This window comes from Biomphalaria glabrata, chromosome 4 (genome assembly GCF_947242115.1).
Source record: "Biomphalaria glabrata chromosome 4, xgBioGlab47.1, whole genome shotgun sequence".
In the NCBI taxonomy this organism is placed as follows: domain Eukaryota; kingdom Metazoa; phylum Mollusca; class Gastropoda; family Planorbidae; genus Biomphalaria; species Biomphalaria glabrata.
Genome location: NC_074714.1, coordinates 14,473,990 through 14,486,556, shown reverse-complemented (window position 1 = coordinate 14,486,556; position 12,567 = coordinate 14,473,990). Strand labels below are relative to the sequence as shown.

The 12,567-nt window shown below is 37.5% G+C and overlaps 2 protein-coding genes across 2 annotated transcripts in view; both read right to left on the bottom strand.

Moving 5' to 3' along the window:
- The window catches only part of LOC106054140 (macrophage-expressed gene 1 protein-like), a 165,197-nt gene extending 159,800 nt beyond the window's left edge, over positions 1-5,397 (bottom strand). The window contains exon 1 of the mRNA XM_013209891.2: positions 5,142-5,397. The gene's annotated coding sequence lies outside the window, so the exon portion shown is untranslated. The remainder of the gene's footprint in view (positions 1-5,141) is intronic.
- A 4,326-nt stretch (positions 5,398-9,723) lies between these two features.
- The window catches only part of LOC106054137 (macrophage-expressed gene 1 protein-like), a 30,159-nt gene continuing 27,315 nt past the window's right edge, over positions 9,724-12,567 (bottom strand). The window contains exon 15 of the mRNA XM_013209888.2: positions 9,724-12,400. Within this exon, the coding sequence (XP_013065342.2) occupies positions 12,261-12,400 (140 nt within the window). The 3' untranslated portion in view covers positions 9,724-12,260. The remainder of the gene's footprint in view (positions 12,401-12,567) is intronic.

The window sequence follows — 12,567 nt, the reverse complement described above, 5'->3', positions numbered from 1 at the left end:
AAACGATATGACATTGTTACTAATTACTTATAAAAAATGTACACTACTTGCATTGGAATGTCTTTTGGAAAATGTACCGATACATTTAGATTATTCCATTGTTTTGCCTCACTTTACATTTATCTTATTGGGGGACGGGGGGCCCACCAACATATTTTTGAACCCGGGCCCACTGGTACCTTGCTACGCACCGCCCCCACCCCAATAGTTTGATTGAGTTTGTGTAGAAGAGGAAAAATTCTAATTAAGTTAAAGATGTTTTCATTTTGCACTTCCTAATGGTACATCAGTGTAACCCTATTTTTTTTTAAAGTAACGCCATCTGCCGGTCCCAAGCCCAAGTGAGAAAGGAGGAGGGTTTGGCGTGAGGCTAGCGACCCCACCCTGTAAAATCACAATTGCTACAGAAACGGCGAACTCGATACATGAAGAAAACTATGCAAGTGGCAAGGGCGGCCAACCCCCGATGATGGCGTTGGAACAAACCCAACTGGAAGTCCAATGTCCGATACATGGCAAGCACTTCAACGCAAAGAAACCGACTCTTATAGACACATGGAATGTATGAACCCTAAACCAATGTGGTAAACTGGCCTAACTTATAAGAGAGTTTGACTCTTACCGGCTTATATTTAGGACACGATAAGGAACACATTGGTGGTGTAGGAATCATCATGTTTAAAATAGTAGCTTCAGCGCTAATTGCTTGGAAGCCGGTCAGTGACCGCATCATTACAGCTCGACTCCAAACAAACCAAATCAAAATCACTACCACCCAAGTATATGCCCCTACAGAGGATGCAGAAGATACCATCAAATATAATTTCTATAATCAACTACAAACCACACTTTATGAAACATCCACCCACGACCTAATTCTACTGATGGGAGACTTAAACGCCAAAATCAATCCCAACCGAACTGGCTTTGAACATGTAATGGGACCATATAGGCTCTGCAGAAAACATCAGTGATAATGGCGAGCGCTTGATTTCTCTCTGCGTATCCAACAGCCACTTAATTGGAAACACATATTTTAAGCACAAACAAATGCACACAAAAAACATGGCGATCACCAAATGGAGAAACCTTCAACGAGATAGATTACATTTGCATGTTTTTTAGACGTGCTACACCGTCAGAGGAGCGGATATTAGCTCAGACCACTACCTTGTCAGTGGCAAATGTAAGCTGCGACTGAAACGCCAATCAAAACGAGCCACACGACCCCACCCATTTAATGTAGAGAAGCTTAAAGACGGCAATATTGCAGCACAGTTCCAATTGAAACTAAACAACCGCTTCGAGGCTCCTGCAGATATACTGACCCTTGAAGAAGTGTGGGCCAACTTCAAAGATACCACTATTGAATGCGCGGAAGAAGTTAAGAGGAGGTTCATACAAGGAACGGTGGATACAAGACAGAACATTGAAATCGATCGATGATAGGAAAGAGGCCAAACGTAAACGAGATCAGAAAAATGAAACACAGGATCAAAGCCTAGCGGAAGAAGCAGATCTGAAAAGAAAGAGAAGCTGTCGGCGAGATAAACGGGACTGGATTGAACAGAAGGGTCAAGAGGCACAAGTAGCTGCAAGCAGAAATAAAACAAAAACTCTCCATCGTATTGTCCGAGATCTCAATGGAGCAAAGAGTGGACATGGAGCACCGATAAAAGACAAGCAAGGCAAAACTTTGCTAACAAAAGAAGAACAGGCTGCAAGATGGGTAGAGCACTTTAAAGAGACCCTTAACCAACCATCGCCAGACCTAACTTACACATTCAAGGACCCCTCTACGGACAATGATCTCAATGTCAAGACAGACCATTTAACTGCTGAGGAGGTTACCATGCCCATAGCAGTGCTAAAGAATAACAAAGCACCAGGGCTAGACATGGTGTCAGCAGAAATGCTAAAATATGGTGGACATTGCATGGTTAACAGAATTACTGATCTGTTAAATCTCTGTTGGCGCACTTCAATAGCCCCCGAGGACTGGCAAAAGGGAGTGATTGTAAAGCTTCCAAAAAAGGACAACCTGGCAGACTGCAACAACTGGAGGGGCATTACTCTCCTTTCTGTTCCTGGCAAAGTTTTCAGTACTGTTTTGTTGAGACGGCTTCAACAGTCTGTAGATGAGAGACTCAGAGAAGAACAAGCAGGCTTCCGAAGAGGCATATCATGTGCAGAGCAGATCTTCGTTCTACGAAATATCACAGAGCCAAGCCTTGAGTACCAACAACGGCTAACGATCAGTTTCGTAGACTTCAAGAAAGCGTTTGATAGTGTCCATTGAGAATCACTATGGAAAATCATTATAGAATACGGCATCTTAGAAAAATTCGTCCAGATCCTACGACACCTATACAGTCAGTCTAGTTGCTGCATTAAAACAGAAGAAGGAACAACTGAGTTTTTTTAGCATCAAGACAGGTGTGAGACATGGGTGCATCTTCCCTTCCTTTTCCTCCTAGCCATCGACTACATAATGAGGAGAGCAATGAACCAGACTGCCTTTGGTATTCCATGGTGTGGGAAAAATCCTAATGACGGACTTGGACTTTACTGATGGCGTTGCACTACTCGGGGCTACAAATAAATGCATTCAAGAAATGACGGAGAGGCACCCAAAATTGGCCTCCGCATAAACCTAGATAAGACTAAAATTTTACGAGTGGGATATAAGGCAAAGGTCGCCCCTGTCAGACTTTGCGAGTCAAAGCTTGAAGAGCTGGACAAGTTCACGTACCTTGGCAGCATCATAACAAATGATGGGGATGCCTACCATGATGTAGCTTGCCGAATAGGAAAGGCACATTTTCTAAAGGCTGCAGCTATTTGGACTAGCCAAGCTATTAGACTTGAGACAAAAATACACCTTCTCAACACAATCGTCATTCCAGCTGCAACATATGCATGTGAAACATGGAAGTCATCTGTCAAAATTGAGAAAAGACTAAATGTGGCTCAACAAAAATGGCTGAGACGGATTTCGGGAGTCAGTTACACAGATCGGGTCTCAAACAAGGAAATTCTATGCCGAACTGGGAGTCGAACATTTAGTGAGGTTGTGACTGAGCGTCGCATGAGGTTTGCGGGACATGTTCGTCGACAAAATGAATTACGCATACCAAGAGTTGCGATGACATGGAGGCCAATACGAGGAAAGCGCAAACAGGGATGTTCTCGTATTACCTGGCGTCACACCTTCATGGAGGTCCTCAGAGCAGTGGACACCAGGTAGGAGGAGGCTTCAGACATTGCCAATGAAAGATCTTTGTGGAAACAGCTTGCCGCCCAATGCGCCGAACGGCGCGGGAGGACCTAAGTCTAAAAGTAAGTCTGTATTTTATATGATAAGATAAGATACCTGAAAATCATATTTGGCACTAAATTAAAAGACTTATAATCGGCACATATAGATTGAGATCATTTAAAGTTTTCAAACAATTCTTGTACACTACACTTAACTCTTTGGCTCCGCACCAACGCACAGGGCGTTGATTTTAAAAAAGGGGAAAAAAGTCGGACCAACGCTGGGGGCATCGGCTATTTCAAATTTTTTTTTTTCGTTTCCATTTCTCCAATTCTTGTTTTTTATTGCTTAATGTTTATCTAGAATAGTTTCCCTTTGCTAAACATCCGGAATTTCCTTCATTTAACGTGTTTTTATTTTGTACGAAGTTTGTAAAGAGATGACATTTATTTTTTCTGTGTGCGTGTTTTTTGTTAATATGGAGCTTCAACCAAGGCCATATAAACTTTGTAGATCTAAATATTTCTTTGATAAAGAAGTATAAGAATTCAGATGACAGTGGTTTTGTTTCATCTGATGGTGATATTGATAAATCTAATTATATAGATCTAGATCTAGTAAATTAATTTATAGGTCTAGACCTAGGCCTAGGCCTAGTAATGATGAAGTTTATTAGCTGATGAAGCAGCTCCACCTCCAGCTAATGTTCAATGTAGATCTAGAACTAGTTTAGCTGTCTCTACATTATCTAGATCTAAATCTAATCAGATAGATGTAGATCTCTAGATCTATCATCTAGGCACTGAAACAGAACAATTTCAGATTTATTCCATCAAGAAATTGGGTTGTCAACCTAGACTTAGTCAGCACTGCATCTATTGAGATGGAATGTTTTTTTCATTGACAATCACATTGTTGATAGTCTTGTTAGCAAAATAAATAGCTATGCTGACCATAGGATTAAATGGAACACCCCTGCTAGAATAAGATCCATTTTCAGAGAATGGAGACCTATAACTATAAAGAAAGACAGAGTATGTAAACACTTTGGGTCAGGGAGAACGGTTTATGTTTGCGCTGGATGGGAGTCGAACCCACACATTCATATTGACTGCTTCCATGAATATCACAACTAGAAGGAATATTTATATACTAAGTACATGGAGAACTTTAGAAGAAAATACAATACATATATATATGCTGTACAGTTGGACTAGTTTTAGGGTAAAAGTGTTTTGTTCCAAGCGTATTGCTTTTTTTATGGGCTTTTTCGTTAAAGTAGTGACATTGGATTATTAGTTCCAGTTTATTATTTTTTGCATCTATTGCTGTTTCTTCTGTGGTGTTCTGTAAACAAATAGATAAAAATGAGAAAAAAAGCTATTTCAATTCAATTTGAACAATAAATTTCTTTAAACATGCACTTGGATGGATATTTTCAATGTCAGTTGGTGAGTTTTTCATTTTTAATTTTTATATTCAAAACCCAAAATTACAAAAACAACATAATTTGCAAACTAGAAAACATAAGAAATGGAAAGAACATCCATTTCTTTTTAATTCAATATCAAGTTTATTATTTTCCAATAATAAATAAAAAAGTTATACAAGTTATATCGAAGCAAAGTTGCGCTCTCTGAAATGGCGGAAAAATTAATTCCGTCCAAAAGTGGCAAATAATTCCGAATTAATTCCGGAGCCTATAAGTAAAAAAAAACAACAAAGAAACGGACCAACAGGCATGTATAGATGATTAGAGATTACATTACATTAAATTAAGATTTAGATTAAAGAGTGAAATTGAGATTAGATTAGATAAAGATTAATAATAAAAGTCTTATTTTGTTAAATGAGATTAGATTAGACAAATTTATTTAATTACCTTCATTTTTGGTAGTCTCTGCTTGATTATGTTGTTCGAGTCAATTCTTTTCTCAAAAATATGAATCTTGTTTTTTGTTAAAGTCACATGCCATTGATCGATGAAATGAAAATGAATTGGGTTTTTCCGGTTCCATGTAAAGGGGGAAGTCCCCATGACGTGTTACAATGCTTTACTACATATAATACATAAACGAAGAGGTCAAGCTGACCAACAAGCTATGCCATTACAACCTTTAGAACGGACGGAACGTTAGGTGCTGGTGAGAGAGAGAAAAAAGAATAGGGTGAATGGAAGAGATATTTCTACCTCAATATCTAAAGCAGTGCCACTAGTGGTACTTGAGATAAGATAAGAAAAGATAAGAAAAGATAATTTTATTGGTCTAAACAAATGGGAATTCGATTTGATTACAATAGCAGTGCCACTGGTGGTACTTAAGATAAGATAAGATAAGATAAGATAATTTTATTGGTCTAAACAAATGGGAATTCGGTTTGACTACAATAGTCCACTCCAGCATTACTACTATAACAGTAACAATACAGACGCAAACAAAAAACATTCAAACAACAAACATAATGACATACACACACACACAAACACACAACCAGCGCCAGGGGCAGCCTTAGCAGTGCGGGCGCCCCTGGGAGACCATCATGTGCGGGGTCTTGAGCGGTAAGGGTAGACTAATCCGTCTCTAACGCTGTAACAATGACAATTCAGTATGTCCACCTCTAACGCCTTATTTTTGTTATAAAACACTAGTCGACGGCTATGCCGCTATTTTGCTGGACCGGCCTTAGGTGACCTTAGTGGGCTCCGCACTTATGCGACCGCAGTGGGCCCCGCACTTTCATAGGACCCGCACTAATTCTAGGTGTATAAATTATTAAATTAAACCATTGTATAACTTATAACAACTGTCAATTTACCAGAAGCTCCTGGAAATCTCCTGAAATTGCAAAATATACGAAAAATCCTGGAAATATCCGGAAATTATTAATATTTTTAGAAAACTCATACGAATCTCCTGAAATTTATAGGAAAAAATTGTCATTTTGGGATGTCATTCAATAAGGAAATGTAGAAATAAAAGAGTGATCTTTCCTTACTTCTTGCTTCTCGTCCAAACTGTTGAGGGAAGAAGAGAATTATATATATAGATCGATTATTACTTAAGTACTGTTGGCCTACTATTGGCTGCTTAAATGCATTATATCTCTCATATACAGGGTGCGTGTATACACACTTTAAACTGTCATAGACAAATTATTTCCCGTTCTAAAATGCTAAATTTCTGGACATGGAAAGCTTAATGTCTAATTGGAAAAATAAATGTGATTAATGTGAGTAATGTTCAAACTGGTGGCCTTCAGCATCAATACATTGCAGAGTATGAGTCAACACTGATTCCGTAGTCCGTACATCGTACCAAAGTGTCCACTGAGATTTCTGCCCCCACCGCCTGAATCTCATTCCACAGTGTGTCCAAGTGACGTGGTTTATGTTTGTACACCTCATCTTTAACTGTGCCCCATAAGAAGAAATCCAGCGGCGTGAGGTCTGGAGAGCGTGCAGGAAACTCGATTGGTCCCCTGCGTCCTATCCACTGGCCTGGCACATTGTGATCCAGGTATGCTCGTACGTCCCTATGATAGTGCGGCGGGGCGCAGTCTTGTTGGAAATAAAACTCATCATTACCGAATAATGCACAAATGGCAGCGAATATGGAGTCAGCAAGGATTGTTAGATATGTTTCTCCAGTAACAGTACCTTGAAAGCGGAAAGGCCCAATGAGTCCCCTTGCAGACTAACCACACCACACTTTTACATCAGACAATTTCACAGCCTTTTCAACTGTAATGCGAGGATTATCTTCAGCCCAGTACATACAATTGAGCCTATTGACAGTTCCATTGAGTTTGAATTGGGCTTCATCCGACCAAATTATGCCACCCATAAATCCCGGTTCACGTCTCACCCTCTCCTAAACCCATTCACAAAATTCTAACCTTCGATCTGGATCGTCGTCACTTAGCTGTTGCACCAGCCTTGGAATGTACACACGAAACTTGCCTTGCCTCAGAATGCGTAGCACACTACTAGCACTTACATCACTCTCACGTGCCGCTTGCCTTGACGAGTTTTGAGGTGAACGCTGAAACAGTTCCAAGACGGCAGTTGTAGACTCATCACTTGTAGTTGTACGAGGTCGCCCTGATCGACCTTTATGCACATCACAAACTGTTCCATGAACATTACTCACATTAATCACATTTATTTTCCCAATTGGACATTAAGCCTTCCATGTCCAGAAATTTAGCTTTGTAGAACGGGAAATAATGGTGCGACGGAAGTATAAGTAGGCCAGGAGTAATTGGATGATTTGTCTGGTATTATTTGGTCTATGTTTCACTTACATTCTACTAGATCTGAAACAAACGCAGGTGCTTATCAATTTGAAATTTCGAAAATCAGGATTATAATTAGTTGATAATTCCAAAGTCAAACTAGAAAAAAACATAAAAAATACTTTTTTAAAAAAAGCTTGTATTAAGTGTCATTGTTTCATTGGCATATGACGTATCTTAACCAACTGGGAAGGTGGTATCTCCGTTAATGCTATCGTGATCGCTTTTTAAATGCATTTAAAAAAAACGACACATGGCTCAAACCTCCTCAAGGGGGCTAATTCAATTTATATCGCCACATCTTTCAAGTACGATTTCTTTCACTTATTTGATACCAAACAGAATAATTAATTACCAAATACTAATTAACTTTTTAAAATTGATTCTTGTTTTGTCAGGCAAAAAAACAATGGTGCGAAATTTCAGTTTGATCCGAGATTGGGTGTAGAAAAAAATAACGTAGAAACGTTTTATCAGACAGACAGATTGAGTTGATGTGAGATTTTTTTTTTATTTCAATACGATAGCATAAATATCAAATATCAGCTTTATAAATATCAGTATAAAAAATTAAAAAGGCATTTTCATTAATTCTGAAAATTAAAGATGAGTACAGTATTTCACATGACTACGCATATCACTAGAGACCTGCATATTTAGCCACACTGATGCAATCAAAGATTTCAATGAATGAATGATTCCTCTTTAACATTATTAGTATAAAACGTTGTGCCTCTGACGAGAGATTTAAATATACTTACCTAGTTATAATTAGTTTAATATTTAATAGTTTTAACATGTTAACAAGCAATTATCCACGTACTTTCAAAGTACTATGACTTCAGATGTCTTCATATACCTTGAGTACATGAACTTTCCTAATATAAATTTAATAAATATCAATATTAAAAAAAAATAAAAAGGCATTTTCATTAATTCTGAAAATTAAAGATGAGTACAGTATTTCACATGACTACGCATATCAATAGAGACCTGCCAATTTAGCCACACTGATGCAGACCAAGCCGTTTCCTTCATGGGATCTACATGAGTTTTCGTTTTGTCTTCTTCACAAGTCCTCGACTGGATCTTATCTTTGGTACTCAAATGTGTTCTGTCACCTTCAAGAGAGCTCTCCACTTGTCTCTTTCTGAGATCATCTGCTGCCGGATTCTTTCCTCTTTAACGGCTAGGTTGGAATGACGCCTGAGTTTATCTTTATAGCGCTTCTAATACCTCTGTTACACCGACCTCGTTAAAGGTCGCAAGAAAAAATTCCCCTCTTCAAGTCACTTCTTCATAGAGGAACCTCAAAAATCGAGAAAAGAATGACTATCTTGTTGGCCACACGAAGAAAACTCCGTGTTTGAAGTACACATTTTTTACTTTCCTTTGAACTAAACTTTATTTCATCATTAGATAATGCTATAAAAGTGATGTGAACCTGGCCTAATGAATGTCATATAAGGATTATCTTATTGATCTAATTGTTATGTTAAGGGTCAATCTCTTATTCAAAGCCTCAAGAAAAAGACAAATTCCATAAAAAAAACATCTCTCCTTCCTCTAGTTCAATGTTCCAGTGGTGTACAATTGTAGTGCAGTTCACGCGATAATATAATAAACTACTTATTAATTGTTGTTTTAAATTATATTCCACTTATATGCATACTAAAAAGATTTTTTCTCTCTAAAAATAAAAGTAAACTTTCTTTTGTAAATCTAGTAGATAGTATGCTAGAACTTACATAACTTAGAAATACTTGTCTTAAAAGAAATTGTGAACAGTGTCCACTCTTACTACAGTGTCTCGAACAATTCGTACTTTTAATAGTGAATAGTTGTAAGAATGGTGTATTTTTATGAAAAAAAACTGCTTGAATTGATGATTTTAAATATTACAATTTTTACTTTAAGAAAAGAAAAAGTAGCCATGCATCAGAACTTTGAATGGTCTAAAATATCATGATGTCGGATTTTCAATATCTTTTCTAGTTTACGAGATGCTAACGGGATAGACGGACGGACACACGGACAGACAGACCACACAAAACTAATAGCGTTTATTCCCCTTTTGGTGGAGATCTAAAAAAAACTACCACTTTCACAATGTTTGTTTACAATTGCCCGTTGCATTCTCTCATTCCAAGTTCTAAAAAAGGCAGACAACTCTTTTCTTCTTTTATTTAGCAGAACTTAAATAAATACAGCACAATCCAATGGCGTAGCTACCAATGTGCGGGTGGTGCGGGCCGCACAGGGCATCAAGTGGAGAGGGGCACCACAATTCCCCCAGTGTGTATTAATTTTCTATTTCCCTGAGCGTTTCAGTAAAAAACGACAAATTGTATGGACACGAACAAACATACAAACTGTATTTTAAACATGAACTAACGATTTATAAACTAGTCATGTTGCTATTTTGTTTCATCAGTATGTTAATCTCTTCAATACAATGTAAGCTATAGAACAGTTTGAATCTAATTTACTAGATTTATTTCGGACACACGGTACATGTTGTTACTACACTGATCAATGCTCTGTAATATGAGGAAGAAGAGGATAGGCCGACCTTTTTTTACGTCATTGTTTAGTCCACTGGTTAAATCTAGATATAGAGTTTACAAATATATTACTAAACTCTAGCTCTAAACAATTGTCTTAGTTTATTCATTTCTTTATGATTCTTTATAGTTTAATTTTGGAAATAATTCTATTGTAATCTCAATATTTTTAAATAAGCTAACCTTTGTTTTCTACGAGTTTTTTTTTAACTAACTAGTTAATTGTAATACTGTAACGTAATCAAAATGATGAACAGTGCTCAAGACAGACTAGTCTGGCTAGCGCCTCAAAACCATTTTAAGCTCAGACGGAGAAATCGCCATCTCTGATTGAATTGGCTAACGGCATGGATCAAAGAGTGACTTGGAGTTAGTAAAATTACTATCAAAATACGATCCACTCTTGAGGGAGCATGTGCTTCGAACTAAGCTTTGTTCCAGACCGAATACATACATGTCTCCACAAATACAAAATGAATTTAATACAATATTGGGGGATCACGTTAAAAAACAAATCATACAGCAAGTAAAACAAGCCAAATATTTCTCTATTATTTTTGACAGTACACCTGACATCTTAAAGCTGGATCAAACTTCCCAAATTTTACGGTACGTTGTCATGGATAATGACGGGGTGCAGGTTCGTGAGTCTTTTATTGACTTCATCGACACAAAGGACAAGCATGCTGCTGAAATCGCTGAGATGATTCTAGAGAAACTGTGTTGGAATGGCTTAGACATAATGGACTGCAGGGGTCAAGGCTATGATAATGCTGCGGTCATGAAAGGTCAAAACTACAGTGTCCAAAAACGTATTCTAGAAGTAGCCTAAATCCCAAAGCACTATTCATTGCCTGCTTAAACCATTCTCTCAATTTAGCAGAAATTCGAGCTGCTGAAGTCAATTCGGTAACATTTTTTGGTACACTTTTCTCAACTTCAACACACCGCTGGGATATCCTCATCAAAATAACCGGAACTAGCCTTAAACGTTTAGTTGAGACCCGCTGGAGCGCCAGAGGAGAAGCCGTCAAGATGGTTAGGGATAAATTTTCTAAAATTATAGAAACTCTGGAGACATTAACTAGCAGGGATGAAAATTCATCGACTAGATCTGAAGCAGGTGGATTATTAGTTGCTATTCAGTCTTTTAGTTTTCTCACCTATCTTGGATTTTGGGCTCCTGTATTAACTGAAATTAATGATGCGCAAGTCTACCTTCAAAAAAAAAGGAATGTCTATTCGAGACTGCTCACTCAAAATAAAAACATTAGAGACATTTTGAAGTAGTAATCGAGAGGACATCGCTGAAGCCAGCATTACCTTTGCCGAAAGCGTGTGTTCAGATCTGAGAATCAGTGCAGAACCTCAAAAACGTATTGGCCATAAGAAAAAGATGCCTGGTGAGAAAAGTGACTACTCTGTACTTACACACAAAGAAGAGCTACGAAGGGAAATTTATTCTACCTTGGACAGGATTGTTCAAGAAATAATCACCCGATTCGAGCAACTTCATGATGTAGCAGATAGATGTGAATTTTTGTCGCCTTCCCAGCTATTAAATCCTCAGGTCGAAATCAATCTCGATAGTACTCCTAGCGACATCGATAAAAACGAATTTCTGCTGGAGCGAAAGAGGCTTCAACGGTTTGTCACAGTTTCATCAGAAGCCTCCGAACTTCCAAAAACAATGACCTGTAGAACTATACACGTCGGGTCACAACCTTTTTTTCCAATCACAAATTACAATAATGCATCGGTAAAGTAAAAAAATAGACAAAAACTACAAAAAGAGCAAAGTTAGTAAGTACAAGTCTACAGCAGTAATAATAAGTGAGACATCACAAACAAGTTTGCAGTATGTACTTTATGTTAAACTTGAAACATCTGTAAGTTGAGGGCATAATGCTATGAAGGCCATTTGAAGATTAGGAGTCTCCTTGAAGTTTTAGGACATTCCGACCACACCTTACATTTTCCTGAAGTTGTTTAGTTTTCCAAAGTTCTTATCTTTTTTTTAGTTCTTACAAAGTTTATCACAATTTTCAATATAAACAAAATCAATACAAAATAAAATAAAAAAAACAACGGATCAATTTCATATAAAATATAAATATTACATTGTTACATTGCTGTGATGTCTAGTACTTTGAAATAGTAAAAGTGTCTGGCTCTTTTGGTAGGATTTTAAAAGCAAAATCACGGCTCCTTCTTTTCTTTACAATATAGATGACGGCCCAGATAATGGCAGCGACACACACGATGGACACAATACATATACCTGTGAAGTGCATTTTTTTCCATAAACATTTAAAAAACAAAATTATAAAAAAATGAAGATAAGTTACTAAGGAACGTGTTAAAAAAAATTAAAAAAAGAGAATGACGTTAATGTGTAAAGAAATAATAGACTATATCTCCACTAGGCATGACGAATAATATCATTTC